Source organism: Pristiophorus japonicus, chromosome 2 (genome assembly GCF_044704955.1).
Source record: "Pristiophorus japonicus isolate sPriJap1 chromosome 2, sPriJap1.hap1, whole genome shotgun sequence".
NCBI classification, from domain to species: domain Eukaryota; kingdom Metazoa; phylum Chordata; class Chondrichthyes; family Pristiophoridae; genus Pristiophorus; species Pristiophorus japonicus.
The window spans coordinates 159,653,394-159,681,055 of record NC_091978.1 but is presented as its reverse complement, the minus strand read 5'-3'; the positions used below and the strand labels follow the sequence as shown (position 1 = coordinate 159,681,055).

Below are 27,662 nucleotides of genomic sequence, written 5' to 3'. Positions count from 1 at the left end.
CAGTCTTTCTTGATAGGTCAGTCCCGCCATCCCGGGAATCAGTCTGGTGAACCTTCGCTGCACTCCCTCAATAGCAAGAATGTCCTTCCTCAGGTTAGGAGACCAAAACTGTACACAATACTCCAGGTGTGGCCTCACCAATGCCCTGTACAACTGTAGCAACACCTCCCTGCCCCTGTACTCAAATCCCCTTGCTATGAAGGCCAACATGCCATTTGCTTTCTTAACCGCCTGCTGCACCTGCATGCCAACCTTCAATGACTGATGTACCATGACACCCAGGTCTCTTTGCACCTCCCCTTTTCCTAATCTGTCACCATTCAGATAATAGTCTGTCTCTCTGTTTTTACCACCAAAGTGGATAACCTCACATTTATCCACATTATACTTCATCTGCCATGCATTTGCCCACTCACCTAACCTATCCAAGTCGCTCTGCAGCCTCACAGCATCCTCCTCGCAGCTCACACTGCCACCCAACTTAGTGTCATCCGCAAATTTGGAGATACTACATTTAATCCCCTCATCTAAATCATTAATGTACAGTGTAAACAGCTGGGGCCCCAGCACAGAACCTTGCGGTACCCCACTAGTCACTGCCTGCCATTCTGAAAAGTACCCATTTACTCCTACTCTTTGCTTCCTGTCTGACAACCAGTTCTCAATCCATGTCAGCACACTACCCCCAATCCCATGTGCTCTAACTTTGCACATCAATCTCTTGTGTGGGACCTTGTCGAACGCCTTCTGAAAGTCCAAATATACCACATCAACTGGTTCTCTCTTATCCACTCTACTGGAAACATCCTCAAAAAATTCCAGAAGATTTGTCAAGCATGATTTCCCTTTCACAAATCCATGCTGACTTGGACCTATCATGTCACCTCTTTCCAAATGCACTGCTATGACATCCTTAATAATTGATTCCATCATTTTACCCACTACCGATGTCAGGCTGACCGGTCTATAATTCCCTGTTTTCTCTCTCCCTCCTTTTTTAAAAAGTGGGGTTACATTGGCTACCCTCCACTCCATAGGAACTGATCCAGAGTCAATGGAATGTTGGAAAATGACTGTCAACGCATCCACTATTTCCAAGGCCACCTCCTTAAGTACTCTGGGATGCAGTCCATCAGGCCCTGGGGATTTATCGGCCTTCAATCCCATCAATTTCCCCAACACAATTTCCCGGCTAATAAGGATTTCCCTCAGTTCCTCCTCCTTACTAGACCCCCCGACCCCTTTTATAACCGGAAGGTTGTTCGTGTCCTCCTTCGTGAATACCGAACCAAAGTACTTGTTCAATTGGTCCGCCATTTCTTTGTTCCCCGTTATGACTTCCCCTGATTCTGACTGCAGGGGACCTACATTTCAAAACTCAATGGAGTACTCAGGGTACAGAGTAGACAAAGATGGTTTACATCCAACCATGGGAAAACTGGATGCAATTAGAAATGTCACTGAACTTCGTTCATTCTTGGATCTTTTGAACTATTATGGGAAGTTCCTACCAAATTTGGCTACAGTATTACATCCATGAATGAACTATTAAAAAAACAGGTCCATTGGAAGAGGTCAAAAGAATGCGATACAGCATTCAAGGAGTGTAAAAGCAAATTGGTAGAGAGCGCCGTGTTAGTGCACTATGACATATTTAAGGAGATTAAGCTAGCATGTGATGCCTCTCCATATGGAGTTGGGGCAGTGGTCTCTCATGTAGTGAGGATGAGAGACAAATTGCTTTTGCTTCACGCACTCTCAGTGCCAGTGAGAGTAATTATGCGCAAATTGAAAGGGAAGTTTTGGCATTAAATTTTGGGGTCAAGAAGTTCCACAAACACTTGTATGGTCGTAAGTTTACCATCGTTACGGACCAAAAGGCCGCAACCGAGACTCCAGGATTGTATGTTGCCTCCCTGGTGCAAGGGTCAAGGATGTCTCGGAGCGGATGCAGGACATTCTGAAAAGGGAGGGTGAACAGCCAGTTGTCATGGTGCACATTGGTACCAACGATATAGGTAAAAAAAGGGATGAGGTCCTACGAGACGAATTTAAGGAGCAAGGAGCTAAATTAAAATGTAGGACCTCAAAAGTAGTAATCTCAGGATTGCTACCAGTGCCACGTGCTAGTCAGAGTAGGAATCGCAGGATAGCTCAGATGAATACGTGGCTTGAGCAGTGGTGCAGCAGGGAGGGATTCAAATTCCTGGGGCATTGGAACCGGTTCTGGGGGAGGTGGGATCAGTACAAACCGGACTGTCTGCACCTAGGCAGGACTGGAACCAATGTCCTTGGGGGGGTGTTTGATAGTGCTTTTGGGGAGGAGTTAAACTAATATGGCAGGGGGATGGGAACCAATGCAGGGAGACAGAGGGAAACAAAAAGGAGACAAAAGCAAAAGACAGAAAGTAGATGAGTAAAAGTGGAGGGCAGAGAAACCCAAGTCAAAAAACAAAAAGGCCCACTGAATATAAAGGGGCTGCAGGAGGGGTCAAAACTAAAAATCATGGTTTAAAAACTAGTATTAAAACACTCTACCTAAACGCACGCAGCATTCGAAATAAAGTAAATGAGTTGACGGCACAAATCATTACAAATGGGTATGATTTGGTGGCCATTACAGAAACGTGGTTGCAGGGTGGCCAAGACTGGGAATGAAACATACAGGGGTATCTGACGATTCGGAAAGATAGACAAGAAGGGAAAGGAGGTGGGGTAGCTCTGTTAATAAAGGATGATATCAGGGCAATTGTGAGAGATGATATTGGCTCTAATGAACAAAATGTTGAATCATTGTGTGGAGATTAGAGATAGTAAGGGGAAAAAGTCACTGGTGGGCGTAGTTTATAGGCCCCCAAATAATAACTTCACGGTGGGGCGGACAATAATCAAGGGAATAATGGAGGCATGTGAAAAAGGAACGGCAGTAATCATGGGGGATTTTAACCTACATATCGATTGGTCAAATCAAATCGCACGGGGTAGCCTTGAGGAGGAATTCATAGAATGCATACGGGATTGTTTCTTAGAACAGTATGTCACAGAACCTACAAGGGAGCAAGCTATCTTAGATCTGGTCCTGTGTAATGAGACAGGAATAATAAACGATCTCATCGTAAAAGATCCTCTCGGAATGAGTGATCACAGTATGGTTGAATTTGTAATACAGATTGAGGGTGAGGAAGTAGTGTCTCAAACGAGCGTACTATGCTTAAACAAAGGGGACTACAGTGGGATGAGGGCAGAGTTGGCTAAAGTAGACTGGAAACACAGAGTAAACAGTGGCACAATTGAGGAACAGTGGAGGACTTTTAAGGAGCTCTTTCATAGTGCTCAACAAAAATATATTCCAGTGAAAAAGAAGGGCGGTAAGAGAAGGGATAACCAGCCGTGGATAACCAAGGAAATAAAGGAGAATATCAAATTAAAAACCAATGTTTATAAGGTGGCCAAGGTTAGTGGGAAAATAGAAGATTGGGAAAATTTTAAACGACAGCAAAAAATGACTAAGAAAGCAATAAAGAAAGGAAAGATAGATTACGAAGGTAAACTTGCCCAAAACATAAAAACGGATCGTAAAAGCTTTTACAGACATATAAAACGGAAGAGAGTGGCTAAAGTAAATGTTGATCCCTTAGAAGATGAGAAGGGGGATTTAATAATGGGAAATGTAGAAATGGCTGAGACCTTAAACAATTATTTTGCTTCGGTCTTCACAGTGGAAGGCACAAAAACCATGCCAGAAATTACTGATCACAGGAATGTGGGAAGGGAGGACCTTGAGACAATCACTATCACTAGGGGGGTAGTGCTGGACAGGCTAATGGGACTCAAGGTAGACAAGTCACATGGTCCTGATGAAATGCATCCCAGGGTATTAAAAGAGATGGCGGAAGTTATAGCAGATGCATTCGTTATAATCTACCAAAATTCTCTGGACTCTGGGGAGGTACCAGCAGATTGGAAAGCAGCTAATGTAACGCCTCTGTTTAAAAAAGGGGTCAGACAAAAGGCAGGTAACTATAGGCCAGTTAGTTTAACATTCGTAGTGGGGAAAATGCTTGAAACTATCATTAAGGAAGAAATAGCGGGACATCTAGATAGGAATAGTGCAATCAAGCAGACGCAGCATGGATTCATGAAGGGGAAATCATGTTTAACTAATTTACTGGAATTCTTTGAGGATATAACGAGCATGGTGGATAGAGGTGTACCGATGGATGTGGTGTACTTAGATTTTCAAAATGCATTCGATAAGGTGCCACACAAAAGGTTACTGCAGAAGATAAAGGTACGCGGAGTCCGAGGAAATGTATTAGCATGGATCGAGAATTGGCTGGCTAACAGAAAGCAGAGAGTCGGGATAAATGGGTCCTTTTTGGGTTGGAAATCGGTGGTTAGTGGTGTGCTACAGGGATCGGTGCTGGGACCACAACTATTTACAATATACATAGATGACCTGGAAGAGGGGACAGAGTGTAGTGTAACAAAATTTGCAGATGACACAAAGATTAGTGGGAAAGCGGTTTGTGTAGAGGACACAGAGAGGCTGCAAAGAGATTTAGATTGGTTAAGCGAATGGGCTAAGGTTTGGCAGATGGAATACAATGTCGGAAAGTGTGAGGTCATCCACCTTGGGAAAAAAAACAGTAAAAGGGAATATTATTTGAATGGGGAGAAATTACAACATGCTGAGGTGCAGAGGGACCTGGGGTTCTTGTGCATGAATCCCAAAAAGTTAGTTTGCAGGTGCAGCAGGTAATCAGGAAGGCAAATGGAATGTTGGCCTTCATTGCGAGAGGGATGGAGTACAAAAGCAGGGAGGTCCTTCTGCAACTGTATAGGGTATTGGTGAAGCCGCACCTGGAGTACTGCGTGCAGTTTTGGTCACCTTACTTAAGGAAGGATATACTAACTTTGGAGGGGGTACAGAGATGATTCACTAGGCTGATTCTGGAGATGAGGGGGTTACCTTATGATGATAGATTGAGTAGACTGGGTCTTTACTCGTTGGAGTTCAGAAGGATGAGGGGTGATCTTATAGAAACATTTAAAATAATGAAAGGGATAGACAAGATAGAGGCAGAGAGGTTGTTTCCACTAGTCGGCGAGACTAGAACTAGGGGGACAGCCTCATAATACGGGGGAGCCAATTTAAAACCGAGTTGAGAAGGAATTTCTTCTCCCAGAGGGTTGTGAATCTGTGGAATTCTCTGCCCAAGGAAGCAGTTGAGGCTAGCTCATTGAATGTATTCAAGTCACAAATAGATAGATTTTTAACCAATAAGGGAATTAAGGGTTACGGGGAATGGGCAGGTAAGTGGAGCTGAGTCCACGGTCAGATCAGCCATGATCTTGTTGAATGGCGGAGCACGCTTGAGGGGCTAGATGGCCTACTCCTGTCCCTAATTCTTATGTTCTTATGTTCTGACAGCAATCCTCCATCCAAAGTCCCCAGTTCCAACATTAGCTGCAGCCCGAATGCAGAGATGGGCTTTGATTTTGTCAGCATATACATATGATATTGAATACAGATTGATCAGTGGATCACAGTAATGCTGATGCAATTTCTAGATTGCCTTCACCATCACAAGTTACACCCGATAGGGAAGAAGTGTTCTATTTTTCATACATTGATGAACTGCCAGTCACAGCTGAAGATATTGGTAGAGCAACCAAATGTGACCCAGTGATGTCAAAGATGTATGACTATATTGCAAATGGATGGCCAAACCAGGTAACAGACAAAGATATTCATCCATTCTTCATTCGAAGGAATGAATTATCAGTCGATAAAGATTGTATCATGTGGGGTGCAAGAGTGGTTATACCAAATAAATTCAAGTCGAAATTATTAGGAGACCTCCATGATCAGTACCTGGGAATGTGCTTGACCAAGAGTTTTGCATGCAGTTACTTATGGTGGCCTGGTCTTGATAAAGATATAGAGTACATCATGAGTCAGTGTACGACATGCCAATCGGTAAGCAAGCAACCACCACCAGTACCATTACAGCCATGGAAATGGCCTCCCAGGGTGTGGCAAAGGCTACATATTGATTTTGCTGAGCTCGAAGGACAACAATTGTTCATTGTGATTGATAACCATTCAAAGTGGGCTGAGGTGTTTCCAATGAGGAAAATAACAACAAGTAAAATATTAGACATTTTGCAAAGTTTATTTTCTTCATTTGGCCTTCCTGAAAAAATTGTTTTGGATAATGGACCACAATTCCATTCAGAAGAATTTGCACAGTTCATGAGCAAAAATGGTGTGAAACATACCAAGGTTCCACCATACCATCCTGCTTCGAATGGTGCAGCAGAGCGCACTGTCCAAATTGCAAAACGTGCCCTCATAAAACAAATGTTAGATTCAAATCCAAGGAAACGACAGTTGTCATTGGATCACAAATTGGCTAATTTTTTGATTACATATCGAAATACTCCTCATACAACTACTGGTAGAACACCAGCAGAGTTGTTTGTCAAAGGACAGCCATGAACTAGATTCTCGTTGTTAAAGCCAAGTTTGGCACAGTCCGTAGAAGAGACACAATTAAGACAGAAAGAGAATCATGATAGAGGTAGAGTAAAAGAGAGAAGTGTGGAATTAAACCAGAAGATGAGAGTGAAGAACCATCACCATAAATGGTTAAAATGGTTACCAGGAAGAGTGGTGAAAATATGTGGTCCTCGCACATATTTGGCAAAGATGTTTGATAATGGACAGGTTAGGTTTGTACATATTGATCATATTTTACCTACAGACATGGAAGGAGTTGAAAGTGGGAATGATTCAATTATTTCTGACTCATCAGATAGTTTTGATACACCAGTAGCATATCTTACATCTAATGTACTGGAAACAAATCCAAGAGAAAATCAGAATGTAAGTCTGAGTCCGAGTTAGGAAAACAAACAGCCTGAAGTTAGAGTGAGTTCAAATGAAAATCAAGGAAATGCAGTGGAGGAAAACGTCCCTCAGGATGAGCCTCGAAGGAGTTTAGATTCAACACCATGTTTGGAAGGTTCTGTTCGAGAGTGAAGGTATCCTCTTCGAAACAGAAAACAAGTGGTTAAGTTAAATTTGTAAATATGGAAAAAAAAGTCTCTATCCTGTGTTATGTATAAACATGCAAGTTATATATGATGTTTGTGATAATGACTTCTTCATTAAGGAGGGAGAAGATTGATGTCTGTAAGCTTGTAATGTTTGTAGCTCCACACTGTGGATGTGGATGTATTGTGTACTGCAACTGCAGAGTTAATAATTAAACAGAAGCAGCAGGTTCCGGAGACTTCCGCGAGTGCTGCCTGCCATGCTTGTGCTCTGTGAATGTATCACACACCACTTCCTGTCGGGGCGGGTCCTGGGGCACTAGAGGGGCGCTGATGCTCAGCGTAGTGTTGATATGCTTCAACGCCCCTCCCCTTGGATTAAAGGGGAGGGCCGCTGCGCAGTCTGCATGGCCTCTGATGGCCACCAGGGCAGCTTGCGACTGGGCCATGCTAGGGCCACCATGGTGAACCAACCCGAGAGTTGCCCAACAAAAGAAGATGGCGGTGCGGGGCACTCCCCTCTAATCAGCACCCGAAAGCGAATGTCCGCCAGCTTCACGACCCACGGGGGGTCCCGCGAGGCGTTAAGGGGTCTGCACAGGGTGGTGAAGGGTTGCTGCATATGGTGATGACGGTATCGCTGGTTGCGCGGTGGCTCGGGGCTATGCAGCGCCTCCTCAGCCTCCTGAGCAATTTCCAGGGAGGCGGTAGCATCCCCCCCCCGCCCCCCGGGCGAAAACTGTATTGCGCCCCCCCCGGAGGTGCAAACGGGGCTATTAAAAGGGGCAATTTCGCCCCCACAGAAAATAGTATTTAAACAGTTCAATTATTCCTATATTGAAAATTACAGGCAACAAATGTAATTATTGGAAAGGTCTGATCAAGGAGTGGGAGCACTGATAAGGTTTTTTCATATTCATTCACAGGATGTGAGTATCGCTGGCAAGGCCTGCATTTATTGGCCATCCCTAATTGCCCTTGAGAAGGTGGTGGTGAGCTGCCTTCTTGACAACTGAGTGGCTTGCTGGGCAATTAAGAATTAACCACATTGCTTTGGGCCTGGAGTCACATATAGGCCAGACCAAGTAAGAACAGCAGATTACCAGATGAGCTTTTATGACATTCTGGTAATTACATGGTCAGCATTACTGATACTAGTATTTTATTCCAGATTTATTTAACTGAATTTAAATTCCTCAAGTGCTGTTGTGGGATTTGAACTCTTAGGCTGCGAGTTCCCCTACCTCGGCGGGTTGGTGGTGGGTCCCGACCGTGTTGCTGGCTCCATCCCATTGTTCAAAATAATTTTACGTTGATTGGGCTTGATAAGCCCGCCCAGCGTGTTCCCCAGCCATTGTCAATGGTGAACGAGGTTGTTCCAGTGAGGTGACACTGGACACAGAGTTTACTCCAAAAACGTGCAACCTGCATAAAGCTCAATCTGTCTTCCAAATGCAGTAAGTACCAGGTGCTGAGCCTGGAAAGTGAACAACTGTGAGATAGGAGCTTTTATAGCACATTTGCAGCTGTCAAGTAAAGCGATGATTTCATGGTAACACAATTCCTGACCTCCTTACCTGACGTGATCCCTGAGCAGCATGGGCCCCGTGGGTGACCTTGTAAAATGTTAAAGTGAACTCAAAATACTTTGGAAGTAGCTGTTAACAAGGTCATAATGAGCTGAATAGCCTCCTCCGCCACTACATGTCGGGTCTGTTCAGTGCCGACAATCCAGACATCTGGGAAAGACGCATGGTGGCGGTTTGACAGCAGGGTCCCGGTACCGGTCAAAAAATGTTTTCCCACCCAACCCGCCATCAAATGCTCCCACTGCCCATCTGAACAATTCCCCCCTTAGTCCCAATGGACTAGATTTTAAATTTTTGGGCAGATCGCCCAAAAATGAGCGGTATTTCCGACGTGGGCAGTAAAAATGGGTTATCAGATCGGTGGCTTCTCGCCCATTCTCAAAGCCCCGAGAATCCATTTTTGAAATTGGGCATTATCGCGAGCGATATGAAATGGACATAAAGTGTCGCTGTCCTTAGCAATGGCATGGCAACGCTCGATTCCCGCGATTCAAGAGGTCAAGGGTCATCATGACATGTGCAGAAGAGGAGACAGAGAGAGAGGGAGCTGAGAGGGACTGAAGGCATGTGTGGGTGTGGTGTGGCTGCTTTGGGAGGAAGGAGGGAGAGTTTAGAGCTTTAGAGCAAATAGGGAAACAAAAATAGCTGTTACCAGCCACATATTTGCCCGAATTTGGGCTATAATAGAGGGAGAGGAGGAGGCATCACAGAACGCTGTGAAGACTGACACTGGAGAGAGCAGTGAGGTGGGAGAGGAGCACATTGGAGGGCGCAAAAGAGCCTGGAGGTTCTCGGACGAGGCAAATGCCTCCCTCCTGCAGGAGGTTGAGTTACGCTAGGGTGATTTGACACAGGGAGGGCGTGGGAAGCCCACCCCAAAGGCCAACCAGAAGATATGGGCCGAGGCAGCCGAGATGGTCTCGTCGGCGACCAACGAGATGCGTGAGGGCAACCAATGCCACAAATGATGGAACCGCAAGAGTAAGTATTACATTGATTTACATGTACTTATGTATTTAATTAATTTCATTTGTAAGAGTCATGAGTGACTATCAGCAGATGTGAGGTCTTTCACTTTTACTGGGAATGTTGTACTCAGAGTCTGGGTCACAGTGCACGTCTTTAGGTAAAGAATTATAATTATCATAATAATCATGATTACATCTGTCGGTTATGTGTTATCAGTCTCTGTGACAGTACCTAGCAATGATATCACGCAATGATCTCATACCATGTCGTCCTGTCACCTTTTACAGAAGAAGCTATCAACGATGAGGTCCGTGCAGAGGCGAATGGGTGAGGGCCACCAGTTGCCAGCGACATCACTGAGATGGAGGAGCGGGTGCTCACTCTCGTGGGGAAGCGCCCCCGGTCGGCCACGCAAGCATCTGCCGACCCTGAAGTGAAGTGACGTGAGTAAAGTTTACACCATTGTGTGATGTAAAGTCAATAGATGCCACACTCACTCATATCCGAACAATCATATATGATAGCTGATTTCCAAAATTGTCCTAGAAATAATGCTGGCCTAATGAAAATCATTGCAATGCACCATGTGTTGATGGTCATGAAATGTGATGTCTGTGATGATTTTGATAGCGGTGGTGCTTTTGTCGTGCATATGCTGTGTGTAGCGCTGGACTCACCTTGTGACCCTAGCACCCCCTTCTCCTCTAATAACCTGAGTTGTGGTTTGCAGCTCAGCTAGCAGCGCGGCCTCAGGCAAGACCACAGAGGCCAGAAGGTGGGGGCGCAGGGCCGGACCTACATCTGCTGAGGAGATCCGATTCACGTCCATCAATCCGCTGGCTCTGTTCTCGAAGGACGAGAGCGTAGATTTCGAGGAATCTGCATCACCACGCTCCAGAAGCCATTCCACCCCAAGGCCATCTAGTGGTCCTCCGGTCATTCCCGCCTCCACTCTGGAGGTACCAGCCCCAAGCACCTTGCCATAGGGCACCCCATTTGTCCCCAGGACGGTGCCGAACCCACAGAGGTTTCGTGGACACGGCAGATCTAGTTCACAAGCGCGACATGACAGCAGTGGGATGGTACAGTTGTCCAGGAGGACTGTAGACATTGGTGACCAGCTCCTCGAAGCATTGGGGGGCATATCCCGACAACTGGCCACCATGACTGAGTACATTCCGTGGATGGCGGAGGTCCTGGAGGCGATAGCCAGGAACACTGCTGGCACAGGCCTCCCAGTGATCCTGGAGCGCGGCACTCATTCCCTAGGTTCCGCACCACCACGGCAAATGACAGATGAGAGGCAGGACCAAGATCCTGCTTCTGGATCAGAGAATGTTCCCCACTCGGCACCCCCCCGCTCCCGTACCCATGCAACTACCGCCTCTGCCTTCATCACCCCCCCAATGAGGCACTGCCTGAGTTCTTCGGCCCGGCACCGTGGAGTGAGGAGGGGAAGGGGTAGAGGTGGGGAGAAGAAGAGGAGGGGAGAAGGAAAGTGAGGTGCATGTCCACAGGTGATGGCTGTGTTATATCTCCATCTGGGTGTATGCAATTTGTTGTAATGTATGGGGGAAGGGGACCACACTCCTGCTTTGCCTTTGTATTCTGTGTTGCTGGACATGTTGAACATTTGATTGATGTCAATAGTGGAAAAAGTGGGGTGTGGGTGGGGGTTGAGTGTTTTTGCCCGTGATACTTATGATTTCAGACCAATGTTGGTATAATTTTTTTTTTAATTGAACCTAACCTTGTTGCGCATTGTCTCAGATAGCTGCACCGTTACACACTGGTGATTCTTTAACATGAAAGGGTTAAATAAAATGTAACTTCAATCAATGTAAACTTTAACTGGCATCAAGGTGATGGGCACCATTGATGTCTGAGCTGCACACACACAGCAGTGTGTCAGCGTTGTCACTCACAGCAACATTCTTTCAGGTAAATCGTTCAGATATCAGCTCCTCATGTAAGAGTCTTGCAGCTATGTAGCCACCACGGGCCCTTTCCTGCGGTCTGGAGGAGGTCGTGGGCATGGTTGCATAGTCAGCCTGATTGTCTGGCCCTAGTTCAGCGTCCAGCCCCTCATTGTCCTCTTCCTCTCTCTCCTGAGGTGGAGCATCAGTCCCTTCTGGCAATTCTTGGCCCCTCCTGATAGCCAGATTGTGCAGCATGGAGCACACGACAACAAATTTACCTACTTGCTCAGGGTTGTATTGTAGCTCCCCTCCTGAGTGGTCCAGACATCTGAAGCGCTGCTTAAGCACAGTTATTGTTTTCTGGGCCACTTTGCGTGTGTCTCTGTGGCTCTGGTTGTATCGCTTCTCGGCCTCGGTGTGGGTGTCACGCAGGGGGGAGTCATCAGCCAGGTGGCTAGGCCATATCGGTTGTCACCAAGCATCCAGCATTGTCCTTGTGGCTGACTGTTAAACATGTCAGAGACAGCTCTCTCATGCAGGATGTGAGCCTCATCGAAGCTGCCCGGACATTTGGCATTCACTGCCATTATGATCTGGTTGTGGTCGACAACTTGTTGGACCTTCAGGGAGTGAAATCATTTTCTGTCGCGAAAAAGCTCTGGGTCCTGAGAAGGTGCTCGCATGGCGATGTGAGTGCATTGTATTGCTTCCTGCACCCTGGGGAACTGAGCAATGTGGTAGAATGCTCCAGCCCTGTCAGTCGGAACCTCTGTGGTCATGAGGAAGCTGATAAAGTTCATCCTTCGTGGGCTTCCCTGAACTGTCTCATGCAGCGATGTGTGGCATGGTGAGACAGAGGGGAAATTTCGACCACGGAGGCCCGAAAGGAACCGGACACATAGAAAGACAGTGCTGCGGTGACCTTGACCTCGACCGACAGTGATGTCCTGATGGCAGGCTGCATATGTGGCCTGATGAGCTCACATATTTCATTGATCACCACCTTGTAGAAGTGCAGTCTTCGAAGGCAGGTGTGCTCGGACACGTCGAGGTACGACCTCGTCTCCCTGTAAGTGCGAGATGTGTACAGTCTGGTCCTCCTCCTCATTCTGGCACGTCTTAGATTGGGCACATAATGATGTGCATTAGACATTGAGCCATCTGCGCTGTGCAACATCTGCGTATTAATCGATGCAGGCTGAGAAATGGCTGGCCCCATTGCAATGAAAGCGTGATAGCGATTGATCAGAAGCAATAATTTCCTCAGTACAGTACACCTAGAGTAAACCCCCAATAGTCCAGAATGTGAAAATATGTCTATTGAGATGGTCACTTCACCTGAGAAGAATTCCAGAATCAATGCAAACTCCCCTAAAGTTGAAGCAGCCTTTTGAATGAAGTGACCTGCGATTTTAAAAATGGCACCCACACTGCTGGCTTTAGTTCAGAACAGTTCCACTTTTTCCGGGCGGCTTTTTGGGCGAGCGATATTATGGGCAATATGTGTGCAAGGTGGTGAAAGTGACGCTGGGCGATCTCCTTGGCGTTAGTTTCGGCAAATGTGATCTTTATGACAAAAAACGTGGGCGGGTGGTATTATTGAATCTCGGCGTTAATTCCGTGTGGAAACTAATGCTGGGCGATATTATGGGCGTTGATTTCGCCCATTCTGATGATTCCGCCCAAAAAAAGTTGACAGGCGGTATTATTTTTTCCTGGCATTACTCACATGGGGAAAGTAACGCTCGCTGATAAGTGTGTGAAAAATGCCTGTCAGTTTCCATTTTGTGGCTAAATGGGCGCTATCTGGGCATTATACGTCATTTCAGTGGTAAAATGGACGTTAAGTGGGCGTTAAGCATGCAAAAAAAGTGAAAAATCTAGCCCAATGAGTCCAGGGCTCTGGATTACTAGTCCAGTAACATTACCACTATGCGACCATTCCCATACTGTGGGATACTTAATTAATAAATAGTTAAGGTAATATTTCTAAACTGCTTCAACACAGTAGCATATGGCACATCACTAAACAAAGAGTGAGCAATGCACTTTTTATCATGTGGTTAAAGATGTTGATCATTTTATGATTGGGCTTTAATCAAAACAGATTGTGTTGGAACATTTCATTCTGTCATTAAGTAAACACTGTTAACCTATGGAATAGATTTTAAGTGTGTTTTGCAAAGAGGTTCAACACTCTCTCCTAGGGTTGCCAACCCTGGCTGGACATATTCCTGGAGGTTTAATCACGTGATGTTTGATCATGTAATATCTGATTACGTAACATTTGATCATGTGGTGTTTGATCACCTGACATCTGATCACATAATATCTGATCATGTGACAATTGCTCAAAGTTTGCAAACATTATTGTATTTACCTTATGAAGGTTCCATCCTCTGCTCTGCTTGCAGTTTCTTGCGAGAAGTTCCGAGAACCGGGAAGCCGCCCGTGAGCAGGCGTAGGAAGTGCTTAGATGCAAACCACAGGCGCAAAGCTCTACCTTTCTCCTAGGTTGCTAGCAGCAGTGCTCAGGAAATAGATGTAACTCATTGTTGTTTTTTCTGATGCTTTTCTGCTTTAAATCGGTTGACGTTTCAACATGCAGAAGTACACTTACCAATTTTGCCATTAAACCCTATATTCGGTGAGATTTAAAGGGATACCATACTATAAAATGTTTGTGGTATTAAATACCATTGTTTTTCTTGCAGTGTCTGTGTTAAGTATTATTTTAAAAGCTGGATGTTGTGAATTAAGTATCCACAGCCAGAGTAATACTGTGAGCGAAAGTTAAGCACACTTACAGTTGTTTGGCATCTTTCTTGTCATCTTTCTTGTCATCTTTCTTGTCATCTTTCTTGTCATCTTTCTTTTTTTCTTCCTCCTTTTCCTTGTTATTGTCTTTATCTTTTTTCCTTGCTTTGTTCTTTTTCTTTTCTCCTTTTTTGCCATCAGATTTACTGTAAAATGAATTGAAATGAGGCACTTGTACAGTAAAGAGAGAAATGAAGGTGTTGTTTTAATATATGGAAAAGATAGTGAGCTCTTTTCCTCTTACCCCTGTTTCTCTTTTTTGCTCTTTTTGGATTCTTTCTTTTTTTCTTTCTCTCTAAGATAAAAGATTTTTTTTTATCATTCAACATGTCACAATTGCATTTAAAATTCCATCATTCACAAAGAAATACAATATTTAAACGACAAAGTTTTTCATTTTTTTCTTTCAATTTTAATATTGATTGAAATTTATAAGAAAGGAAAAGAAAGATTTGCATTTATATAGCCCCTTTCACAATCTCAGGACATCACAAAGCACTTCACAACCAATTAAGCACTTTGAAGTGTAATCACTGTTGTAATATGCACAGCAAGCTCCCACAAAGAGCAATGAAAAATGACCAGCTCATCTGTTATAGGTGTTGGTTGAGGAATAAATATTGGCCATGATATCAGGAGAAACTCCCCTACTCTTCTGCAAATAGAAACATGGAAACACAGAAATTTACAGCGCAGAAGGAGGCCATTTCGGTCCATCCTGTCCACATCGGCCAATAAAGAGCCACACTGCCCTTGATCAGCAGCCCTAAAAGTTACGTATAAACCCATGAACAATGACGGAAAGGCAAAGAGCATCCAGCCCAACCAGTACGTGCCACACAACTGCAACACCCCTTATACTGAAACATTCTACACTCCACCCTAACCGAAGCCATGTGATCTCCTGAGAGAAGCAAAAACCAGATAAAAACCCAGGCTAATTTAGGGAGAAAAAATCTGGGAAAATTCTTATCCAACCCATCCAGGTGATGGAAATTAGTCCAGGAGATCATCCTGGCCGTATTCGACTCCCTACAGTTATATCTGCGCTATCCAATCAAAGGTCATCCAGTCTAATCCCAATTACCAGTTCTAGGTCCGTAACCCTGCAGGTTACGGCACTTTATGTGCCCATCCAACCATCTCTTAAAAGTGGTGAGGGTTTCTGCATCCATCACTCTTCCAGGCGTGAGTTCCAGATCCTCTGCGTAAAAAAGCCCCCCCCTCAAATCCCCTCTAAACCTTCCACCACCCACCTTAAAACTATGCCACCTCATAATAGACCCCTCCATCAATGGAAATAGACCCTTTATGTCCAGGCCCCTCAATATTTTGTACACCTCGATGAAGTCTCCTCTCAACCTCCTCTGTTCCAATGAGAACAAACCCAGCCTATTCAATATGTCCTCATAACTAAGATTCTCCATTCCAGGCAGCATCCTAGTAAATCTTCTCTGCACCCTCTCGCGTGCAATCACATCCTTCCTATAATACGGTGACCAGAACTGCACGCAGTACTCATGCTGTGGCCTAACCAAAGTATTATACAATTTAAGCAGAACCTCCGTGCTCTTATAATCTATGCCTCGGCCAATAAAGGCAAGCATTCCATATGCCTTCTTGACCACCTTATCCACCTGGCCTGCTACTTTCAGGGATCTGTGGACAAGCACTCCAAGGTCCCTTTGTTCATCTACACTATTAAGTGGCCTACCGCTTAATGTGTATACTCTTTCCTTATTAGCTCTCCCAAAGTGCATCACCTCACACTTTACTGAATTAAATTCTATTTGCCACTGCTCTGCCCACCTGACCAGTAGATTGCTATCCTCCTGCAGCCCATGACTTTCCTCTTCATTATCAACCACACAGCCAATTTTAGTGTCGCCTGTAAACTTCTTAATCATACTCCCTATATTCAAATCTAAACCATTGATATATACCACAAAAAGTAAGGGACCCAGTACTGAGCCCTGCGGAACCCCACTGGAAACATCCTTCCAGTCACAAAAACATCCATCAATCATTAACCTTTGCTTCCAGCGCCAAGCCAATTTTGGATCCAACTTGCTACTTTGCCCTGGATTCCATGGGCTTTAACCTTCATGACCAGTCTACCATGTGGGACCTTATCAAAAGATTTGCTAAAGTCCATATATACTACATCGTACACACTACCCTCATCGATCCTCTTGGTTACCTCCTCAAAAAATTCAATCGGGTTGGTCAAACACGATCTTCCCTTAACAAATCTGTGCTGACTGTTCCTAATTAATCCTTGCCTTTCCAAATGTAGATATATCCTGTCTTTCAGGATTTTTTCCAATCATTTCCCCACCACTGAGGTTAGTGCCGTGGGATCTTTTCTGTCCATCTGAGAGAGCAGACAGGATTAACATCTTATCCAAAAGACCTCCAATTATGTAGCATTCCCTTAGTACTGAACTAAAATGTCAGTCTAAATGATGTGCTCCAGTGTCTGGAATGGAGTTTGAACCCACAGTCTTCTGACTCAGAGGTGAGAGCATTACCACATTTTGAGCCACATTTGACACAAGCAATTTCTTGGACTGTATTAAATACACAATGGCAAAACAATTAATTTTTAGAATAACTTTATTCTCCATAAAAGCGATTGTTTCCGAAATCCAACATTATACTTACTCATCGTTGTTATTGCTGTTGTTAATGTTAGACATCACCATGTCATCAGCAAGCGGCTGGTTCCTAAGAGACAGCATAATGATTAGAAATACAGTTAGTTTAAAACAAAGTTTACAAATGGCTAATAGTGAATATTATTTTGAGAAGATGTTGATCTGAAATAACCTTGTCTGCATGAATGAATACTGGGCAGACCACACCAAGATAATAAATGCAAAGAATATTTGAACTGGGTGAATATGTTAGGGATGTCAATTAAATCTTGTTGATCAGAGATCATACTTCCTTGGTAAGATTGAGCTTTCTGCGGGGTTGCCCATGGAAATTCAGAACAAAGTAGATTTCCCATTCATTTGTCTGGGAATGATGATCTTCAGCATCTGGAGCTCATAAAGCTCCATCTGGCAGTAGACTGTACAACTGCAGGTGTGATTGAGTGCCACAGAATGGTGATGCCCAAATAAGGGGTGTGTACCACACAGAGCAAATTTAATGTATTATAGATGGTAGCAGTTGTTCCACTGCTCTGAGGCACACTACTAGAAAGGGTAATGCACTTCCTAAGTGGATATTTTACAAAAGTAGTGGCTTTATTCTGCACACCATTTATCTTTGGTAAGTGAGACAATAGACGTACATAAAAAGTGAAATAAATTTAGACAATCAGCCAGAGAAATGTAGAGAAAATCAGGCTGTTAAGGAGCTCAGTGCATATTCCGAACCCAAACAGTTTAGAACAACTGCCTGATTAACTTGTGTCTTGTGCTCAAGGCAACAGTTTGCATTAACAGACCAAGTGGCCGAAATTGGACTCTTGTGTGCCTGCTGTTATCGTCCCCGGGAGGACAAAAATGTTTTTTGCCCAAGCACAGCAATAACAGCGCCTTCAGCGGAATTGGGTGGAGGTTTTGCGGAGGCGCACCTCGCTCCTTCCGGAAGCATCCCGCTCGGCTGCGCACGGTGATGATGACGTCATTGCCGTGAGCAGCACCCCGATACTGCCCCAGAAGTGAATTTCAGCTGCGTACCCTCACTTACCGCCTGGCGGTGACAATTACAGCTTCAGCTGTTTAGTTGGAGTCGGCTGGAGCAGTGCTATTTAAAGGCACCATCTTGAAAAAAACATTTTGTTGGCATTACTCTTTGCAGCTTGCTAACACATAGGCAGAGAGGCTGGTGGACAGATCGCAGTGCTTTGACATCAAGAACTGTTCTGCCTCCTAATTATTCCCCTGTATCATTCAGGGCAGATTTCAAATCACAAAATTGACCTCGTTTCATGGCGACTGTGTTGGCACTCGACCTCCTGCTCCGACATCACGGTCAGAGGTTACTTAGGCGAAGACAAATGCAGAGACAAATGCAGAGAGAAAGGCAGAGAGAAAGGCATAGAGAAGGACATGGGGCAAGGCAGGGAGAGGAACAGCGAGAGGCACAACGAGAAGCACAGCGAGAGAGACAGGGGGAAAGATAGGGAGAGAGACAGGGAGAGGCACAGGGAGAAGCGTTCCCTTATTCTGAAACTATGACCCCCTAGTTCCACATTCCCCCATGAGGGGAAACATCCTCTCTGCATCTACCCTGTCAAGCCCCCTCAGAATCTTATACATTTCAATAAGATCACCTCTTCTTCTAAACACCAATGGCATAAAAATAAAAAAGGGAAGGTGGCTCCACCGTGGCTATCAAGGGAAATCAGGGATAGTATTAAAGCCAAGGAAGTGGCATACAAATAGGCCAGAAATAGCAGCGAACCAGGGGACTGGGAGAAATTTAGAACTCAGTAGAGGAGGACAAAGGGTTTGATTAGGGCAGGGAAAATGGAGTATGAGAAGAAGCTTGCAGGGAACATTAAGACAGATTGCAAAACTTTCTATAGATATGTAAAAAGAAAAAGGTTAGTAAAGACAAACGTAGGTCCCCTGCAGTCAGAATCAGGGGAAGTCATAACAGGGAACAAAGAAATGGCGGACCAATTGAACAAGTACTTTGGTTCGGTATTCACGAAGGAGGACACAAACAACTTTCCGGTTATAAAAGGGGTCGGGGGGTCTAGTAAGGAGGAGGAACTGAGGGAAATCCTTAATAGCCGGGAAATTGTGTTGGGGAAATTGATGGGATTGAAGGCCGATAAATCCCCAGGGCCTGATGGACTGCATCCCAGAGTACTTAAGGAGGTGGCCTTGGAAATAGTGGATGCATTGACAGTCATTTTCCAACATTCCATTGACTCTGGATCAGTTCCTATAGAGTGGAGGGTAGCCAATGTAACCCCACTTTTTAAAAAAGGAGGGAGAGAGAAAACAGGGAATTATAGACCGGTCAGCCTGACATCGGGTAGTGGGTAAAATGATGGAATCAATTATTAAGGATGTCATAGCAGTGCATTTGGAAAGAGGTGACATGATAGGTCCAAGTCAGCATGGATTTGTGAAAGGGAAATCTTGCTTGACAAATCTTCTGGAATTTTTTGAGGATGTTTCCAGTAGAGTGGACAAGGGAGAACCAGTTGATGTGGTATATTTGGACTTTCAGAAGGCGTTCGACAAGGTCCCACACAAGAGATTGATGTGCAAAGTTAGAGCACATGGGATTGGGGGTAGTGTGCTGACATGGATTGAGAACTGGTTGTCAGACAGGAAGCAAAGAGTGGGAGTAAATGGGTACTTTTCAGAATGGCAGGCAGTGACTAGTGGGGTACCGCAAGGTTCTGTGCTGGGGCCCCAGCTGTTTACACTGTACATTAATGATTTAGATGAGGGGATTAAATGTAATATCTCCAAATTTGCGGATGACACTAAGTTGGGTGGCAGTGTGAGCTGCGAGGAGGATGCTGTGAGGCTGCAGAGCGACTTGGATAGGTTAGGTGAGTGTGCAAATGCATGGCAGATGAAGTATAATGTGGATAAATGTGAGGTTATCCACTTTGGTGGTAAAAACAGAGAGACAGACTATTATCTGAATGGTGACAGATTAGGAAAAGGGGAGGTGCAAAGAGACCTGGGTGTCGTGGTACATCAGTCATTGAAGGTTGGCATGCAGGTGCAGCAGGCAGTTAAGAAAGCAAATGGCATGTTGGCCTTCATAGCAAGGGGATTTGAGTACAGGGGCAGGGAGGTGTTGCTACAGTTGTACAGGGCATTGGTGAGGCCACACCTGGAGTATTGTGTACAGTTTTGGTCTCCTAACCTGAGGAAGGACATTCTTGCTATTGAGGGTGTGCAGCGAAGGTTCACCAGACTGATTCCCGGGATGGCGGGACTGACCTATCAAGAAAGACTGGATCAACTGGACTTGTATTCACTGGAGTTCAGAAGAATGAGAGGGGACCTCATAGAAACATTTAAAATTCTGACGGGGTTAGACAGGTTAGATGCAGGAAGAATGTTCCCAATGTTGGGGAAGTCCAGAACCAGAGGTCACAGTCTAAGGATAAGGGGTAAGCCATTTAGGACCGAGATGCGGAGGAACCTCTTCACCCAGAGAGTGGTGAACCTGTGGAATTCTCTACCACAGAAAGTTGTTGAGGCCAAATCACTAAATATATTCAAAAAGGAGTTAGATGAGGTCCTTACTACTAGGGGGATCAAGGGGTATGGCGAGAAAGCAGGAATGGGGTACTGAAGTTGAATGTTCAGCCATGAACTCATTGAATGGCGGTGCAGGCTAGAAGGGCCGAATGGCCTACTCCTGCACCTATTTTCTATGTTTCTATGAGTATAGACCCAACCTGCTCAACCTTTCTTCATAAGACAACCCCTTAATCTCAGGAATCATCTTTGTAAACCTTCTCTGCACTGCCTCCAATACAAATATATCCCTTCTTAAATAAGGAGACCAAATCTGTAAACAGAACTCCAGGTGTGGTCGCACCAATGCCCTGTACAGTTGTACCAGGAGTTCTCTGCTTTTATATTCTATCCCGGTTGCAATAAAGGCCAACATTCCATTTGCCTTCCTAATTACTTGCTGTACCTGCATGCTAACATTTTGTGTTTTATGTACAAGGACCCCCAGATCCCTCTGTATCTCAGCATTATGTAAACTCTTCCCATTGAAATAATAATTTGCTTTTTTATTTTTCCTACCAACGTGGATATCCTCACATTTTCCCACATTATACTCTATCTACCATATTTTTGCCCACTCACTTAGCCTATCTATATCTCTTTGCAGATTCTTTGTGTCCTCTACACAATTTGTTTTCCCACCTATCTTTGTATCATATGCAAATTTGGCTACATTACACTCAGTCCCTTCATCCAAGTCATTAATATAGATTGTAAATAGTTGAGGCCCCAGCACTGATCCCTGTGGCACCCCACTAGTTACAGTTGACAACCTAAAAATGACACATTATTCCCAGCTCCTTGTTTTCTTTTAGTTAGCCAATCCTCTATCCATGCTAATATATTACCCTCAACCCCGTGAGCTCTTATCTTGTGCAGTAATCTTTTATGTGACACCTTATCAAAACCTTCTGGAAGTCCAAATACATGACATCAACTGGTTCCCCTTTATCCATCCTGCTCGTTACATTCTCAAAGAACTCCAGCAAATTTGTCAAACATGATTTCCCTTTCATAAAACCATGCTGACTCTGTTTGACTGTATTATGATTTTCTAAATGTTCTGCTACCACTTCCTTAATAATGGACTCCAGCATTTTCCCAACGACAGATGTTAGGCTAACTGGTCTATAGTTGCCTGCTTTCTGTCTCCCTCGTTTCTTAAATAGGGGCATTACATTTGTGGTTTTCCAGTCCACTGGGACCTCTCCAGAATCCAGGGAATTTTGATAGATTACAACCAATGCATCCACTATCTCTGCAGCCACTTATTTTAAGACCCCAGGATGCAGGCCATCAAGTCAAAGGGACTTGTCCACCTATAGTCCCATTAGTTCATCTAGAACTTTTTCTCTAGTGACAGTGATTGTTTTAAGCTCCCCCCTTCCAATGGTTCCTTGATTATCAATTATTGGGATGCTTTTAGTGTATTCTATAACGAAGATATTTGTTTAACGTCTCTGCTATTTCCCTGTTTCCCATTATTAATTCCCCAAGTCTCATCCTCTAAGGGACCAATGTTTACTTTAGCTACTCTCTTCTTTTTTATATACCTGTAGAAGCTCTTAGGCCTCAATATTGGTGGCCTTACCGCCTACTGCCACCTGCTGCCACCGACTGCCGCTGAGTTTTGCTGCCGGTCTCCCCTCTTTGCCATTTTCCACTTGGGCTGTAACGGGCACAAAGGGGTTACTGCCGGTAACTGCCCGCTGATGTCCTCTGGTGGCCAAGTCGCGTAAGTGACCTCACGCCCGCCAAGCTGCCAGATTTGTGTGGGCAGGAGTCGGCAGGAGTCGACGACAGCAGGGGGAAAGAGCTGTGTGGAGGCTGTTCTAACCCCGATGGTAAGTACGAAGAGCGGGAAAAAAAGGTTAGTGAACATATTTAAACATTTTTTTTTACAGCGACTTACCTGGATGGGGTCCCGTGAAGGTGTTGCAGTGGGATTTTTTTGGTGATGATTTTTATTTTCAGGTCTTTAACCCTCCCTGGTCCTGATCCATCCTCGGCGGTACTTGAGCGGCAAGCGAGATTGAAAGCTCCCACCCTCAACCGCCCAGATTGAAGGCATAAGCCATTCTTTGGCTGCTGGACGATACTGCCACCTCTTTTAGAGGAATCTTCCAGGTAAAGTACCGCCCGGTCTCTCGGCGGCCATCGGCGGTCCTTTGGGCAGCACTTGGGTGGGCCTCCCTGATTGTTTGTTTTTATATTTCTTGCTAATTTACTCTCATAAACTATCTTCTCTCTCTTTATTATTTTTTGATAATGCTATGATCACTCTTCCCAAGAGGATCCTTTACTATCAGATCATTAAATAATCCATTGACAAATCTAAAATAGTTTGCCCCCTGATTGGTTCCACAATGTATTGTTCTAAGAAACCATCCCAAATACACTCCATGAACTCTTCCTCAAGGCTACCTTTGCCAATTTGATTTGTCCAATAAAATCACGTGAGAAAGAAGGACTCTAATGGAAGGATGAACCATCTGTGGTTAACTAAGGAAGTAAAGAATGGTATCAGTTTGAAAACAAAGGCATACAATGTTGCAAAGAATAGTGGAAGACCAGAGAATTGGGAATTTTTTAGAAACCAGCAAAGGACGACTAAAAAAATAATAGAGAGAAGATAGCTTGAGAGTAATTTAGCAATAAATATTAAAGCAGACAGTAAGAGCTTCCGCAGGTATATAAAAAGGAAGAGAGTAGCTAAAGTAAACATTGGTCTCTTAGAGGATGAGACTCAGGATTAATAATGGGAAACAGGGAAATGCAGAGACACGGTAGAAGACACTAAAAGCATCCCAATAATTGATAATGAAAGGGCTATTGGGAGGGGGCTGCTTAAAACAATCATTAACACTAGAGAAAAAGTACTAGGCAAATTAGTGGGACTAAAAGTGGACAAATCCCCTGGACTCGATGGCCTGCATCCTAGGGTCTTAAAAGAAGTTGCTGCAGAGATAGTAGATGCATTAGTCATAATCTACCAAAATTCTCTGGATTCTGGAGAGGTCCCAGCGGATTGGAAAATCGTAAATGTAATGCCCCTATTTAAGAAAGGAGGGAGACAGAAAGCAGGTAAGTATAGACCAGTTAGCCTAACATCTGTCATTGGGAAGTGGTAGCAGGACATTTAGAAAATCATAATACAGTCAAACAGACTCAGCATGGTTTTATGAAAGGGAAATCGTGTTTGACAAATTTGCTGGAGTTCTTTGAGACCGTAACGAGCAGAGTGGATAAAGGGGAACTAGTAGATGTTGTGTATTTGGATTTCCAGAAGGTAAGGTGCCACATAAAAGGTTACTGCATAAGATAAGAGCTCACAGGGTTGGGGGCAATATATTAGCATGGATAGAGAATTGGCTAACTAACAGAAAACAGAGAGTCGGGATAAATGGGTCATTTCTAGGTTTGCAAACTGTAACTAGTGGGGTGCCACAGGGATCAGTGCTGGGGCCTCAACTATTTACAATAGTCTGTTAATTACTTGGATGAAGGGACCGAGTGTAATGTAGCCAAATTTGCTGATGATACAAAGATAGATGGGAAAGCAAATGGCAGATGAAATATAATATGGGAAAATGTGAGATTATCCACATTAGTAGGAAAAATAAAAAAGCAATTTATTATTTAAATGGGAAGAGATTACAAAATGCTGAGGTACAGCTGGATCTGGGGGTCCTTGTATATGAAACACAAAAAGTTAGCATGCAGGTATAGCAAGTAATACGGAAGGCAAATGGAATGTTGGTCTTTATTACAAGGGAGTTGGAGTAGAAAAGTAAGGACATCCTGCTACAACTGTTGGCATTGGTGAGACCACACCTAGAGTACTGTGTACATTTTTGGTCTCTGTATTTAAAGAGGGATATATCTGCATTGGAGGCAGTTCAGAGAAGATTCACGAGGTTGATTCCCGAGAAGAAGGAGTTGTCTTATGAAGAAAGGTTGAGCAGATTGGGCCTATACTCATTGGAGTTTAGAAGAATAAGAGAAGATCTTATTGAAACATATACGATTCTGAAAGGGCTTGAAAGGGTAGATGCAGAGAGGATGTTTCTCCTCGTGAGGGAATCTAGACTAGGGGGCATAATTGCGGAATATGGGGTAGCCCATTTAAAACGGAAATGAGGAGAAATTTCTTCTCTAAGTGTCGTGAATCTGTGGAATTCTCTACCCCAGAGAGCTGTGGTGGCTGGGTCATTGAATATATTTAAGGTGGCGATAGATAGATTTTTGAATGATAAGGGAGTCAAGTGTTATGGGGAACAGGCAGGGAAGTGGAGTTGAGGCCAAGATCAGATCAGCCATAATCTTATTGAATGGCGGAGCAGGCTCGAGGGTCCAAATGGCCTTCTCCTGCTCCTATGTCTTATGTTCTTGTGCTCAGAATTTTAATGGAAATGGAAACAAGACTTCATTGGTAGACTCAACTCCACCATCCCCATTGCCACCATATTCTTCAATCCCATCTCTCTTCGAAAAGACATTTAATTGCCTCTTGAACCTACTTATTCTACTTTGTTTACCTTCCCTAGTAGCTCCTGCTCCTATTTCTTATGTTCTTCCTGAAATTGCTCCTCAGGAAATTGCCCCTTTCCCAGAAATGCCCGGCGGGAGCAGTGCCGCTGCCGGTCATTACCCCCGACAGCTTTTGCTATCAGTACATTCATTGTGGCTTGACGGCGCGGCCACCCTTAAAGGGGAGGTGGCGCTGCCGGCGACGTCATTTTATTTATTTTTGTTGGCCGGCTGCCAGGTCGGGCCGACAATTATGACCGCGGGTTCGGCTGGGCCACCAACAGGCAGCCTGGCATCCCCGTTTTGATGGCTCGGTCGAAACCCTCCCTTGTGGCCAAGTGTTTGCCACTAAAATGGCTGCAGGGTTCACCATGGCCCTCCCCTTTAAGTGAAGGAAAGGGACGTTGTCACGCGTCAGCGTGATGTGGCACGTCTGCGGTGTAGAGGACTGATGACTGGTCAGGGCGGTGGATCCGCTGCAAGGGCACTTCGCCCTGCAGCCAACTGGAACATTGCCCCGAGCCCAAAAAATGTCAAAGATGTGAATTTCTCTGATATCTCCGCCCCATGGACGGCCCATTATGTCTTGAAGGCCCCATTATGTCTTGAAGGAAGCTATTTTTTGATTAACTTGAGAATATAGGCTTTGCGGGTCTTTGGCCCAGGAACACGAGCGCTAATTTTACAAGGCTCTGCAATGCTGGTTGCATGCAGCCAACATGTATGGGAAACCCGCAGGCACATTGGAATGGTCAGTGCATTGTCCAAGGAGGTGCTTGTATTTCATTTTTAACATTTTAATGATAGACAGATAGACAAAGAGGTAAAAACTGTACTTGCATCACACTTCTGTCACTTATAGATACTGCCGCATAATACCTGAATACGAGTCAAAAAAAATCATCTATTATACAAGTTTAGTGGAAGTGTGCACTTTTCTTCAGAACTACACACAGTTCAGTGTCGCAACGGAGTAGTTTTTTTTACTTGAATAGTATATTTTATGTATAGTGTAATTTTGTCGAGTTTCAACATGAAACTTTTCTTAAATAACAAGATTTCTGATCCAGGAATATACTTTAATTTGTAATGGTTCTGTCATACCTCCTTTGTCCATTCTCCATCTGTTCCACCTCATCATCTGCAGGATGAACAGACACTCGGGGAATGTGTAGGTAGCTCCGGTGTGTATTAATCACAGCTGCCATCTAGATGATTAAATTGATTCCAAACCCTGAAAAGGAATAAGGCAACAGTTTGTTACAGCTTGAAAAAGTACTTTTTTTTTGCAATGTGCCATATGATACTGTTCTTCAGTCTATTTAGATATATAAATAAAGAGGTCCTTGTGTTTTCACCCTGCAAGTATTGCATTTTTGTACAGTGCAAGTGGAGCATTTTCAGAAAAATAAACAAGTGACAACTTTCACAAAGAATAGAAGTTTACAAAAATTTCACCTCCAGTTGAGTCACCCACAGATCAAATTAGATAGCCTATGAAAAACAATATCTATCCTTGGCCTTGTTACCATAATTGAGCAGGTTCAGTCTCCCTATTCTCCATACTACTGTGTTTCTAAAACTAGTAACAATATTGCATTAAAACATTGGATTTTACTAGATTTTTACACTGTGAAGACCATGGCCAACATTTGATGTTGGATTCAGGTTTCTCCTACTTTAAAAGAAGTAAGCAGGTCACTGCCAACACTATTCTGATAGTTGTAATGTATGCACCTGTACATATGCTCACAGGTTTGTAGAGCTATTGACCCCGGCAACCAAATTTTAATTTGATGATTTTTGTCGAAAGTTTAATTTGTTTATTGTGCCGGTTTTAGTGCCCCCCCCCCGCCACCTTTTAGCCAGGGGGCACTTGTATAATTTGTGTTTTTAGTGCCCTCAAAAATAAACAAAAACAAGGGGGCACTTGTTTGGAAGTGTTTGGAGTGCCCACTCCTTTAATCAGGGGGCACTTGATTTAATGATTTTATTATTCACAACAAAATAGTTGTAGAGCTATTGAAAGGTGGCCCTTAACCGGTCCAGGCAGCGGACGGTTGAGGGGGTTGTTCAGCCCAACTGCCTGCCTCTTTTCCGCGGTTACGTTCGAGCCAGGGTGCCCCTGGAGATGGAGCACGCGGTGTCCACTGGTACACTCGTGGCCTTCTGCAAGAGGTGGGTGCCAGAGGGACTGGAGTGCATCATCACCCTCGGCAACCAAATTTTAATTTGATACATTAATGTAAAAAGTTAATTTGTTTAATTTGTCAGTTTTAGTGCCCCTCTAGTAGGGAGGCACTTGATTTATTGTTTTACAAAAATAGCTGTAGAGCTGCTGAGTTGTGAGCGGCTTAACCAGTCATGTGATGTTCACAGGACTCAATAAACCTCAGCCAGTTTGGTTCAGGGGATCCACGATGAGGCAGCTGGTGGCGAGCCTGGTGATGGTTGGCAATGTGTCGTGTGATTGTTAAACCTTTGCTAATATACCAATTAATTCTTAATAGCAATGTGTTGCTATGAATTCTTAAGCAAAGAAC

The 27,662-nt window shown here is 44.3% G+C and overlaps 1 protein-coding gene across 1 annotated transcript in view; it reads right to left on the bottom strand.

Annotated features, from left to right (window-relative positions):
• Positions 1 to 26,327, bottom strand: part of cnga1b (cyclic nucleotide gated channel subunit alpha 1b) — a 54,021-nt gene extending 27,694 nt beyond the window's left edge. Inside the window, exons 1-4 of the mRNA XM_070860692.1 lie at positions 26,224 to 26,327; positions 17,021 to 17,083; positions 14,601 to 14,651; positions 14,347 to 14,502 (exon numbers count right to left, since the gene is read on the bottom strand). Of these exons, the coding sequence (XP_070716793.1) occupies positions 14,347 to 14,502; positions 14,601 to 14,651; positions 17,021 to 17,083; positions 26,224 to 26,327 (374 nt within the window). The remainder of the gene's footprint in view (positions 1 to 14,346; positions 14,503 to 14,600; positions 14,652 to 17,020; positions 17,084 to 26,223) is intronic.
• Between the last annotated feature and the right edge of the window lie 1,335 nt (positions 26,328 to 27,662).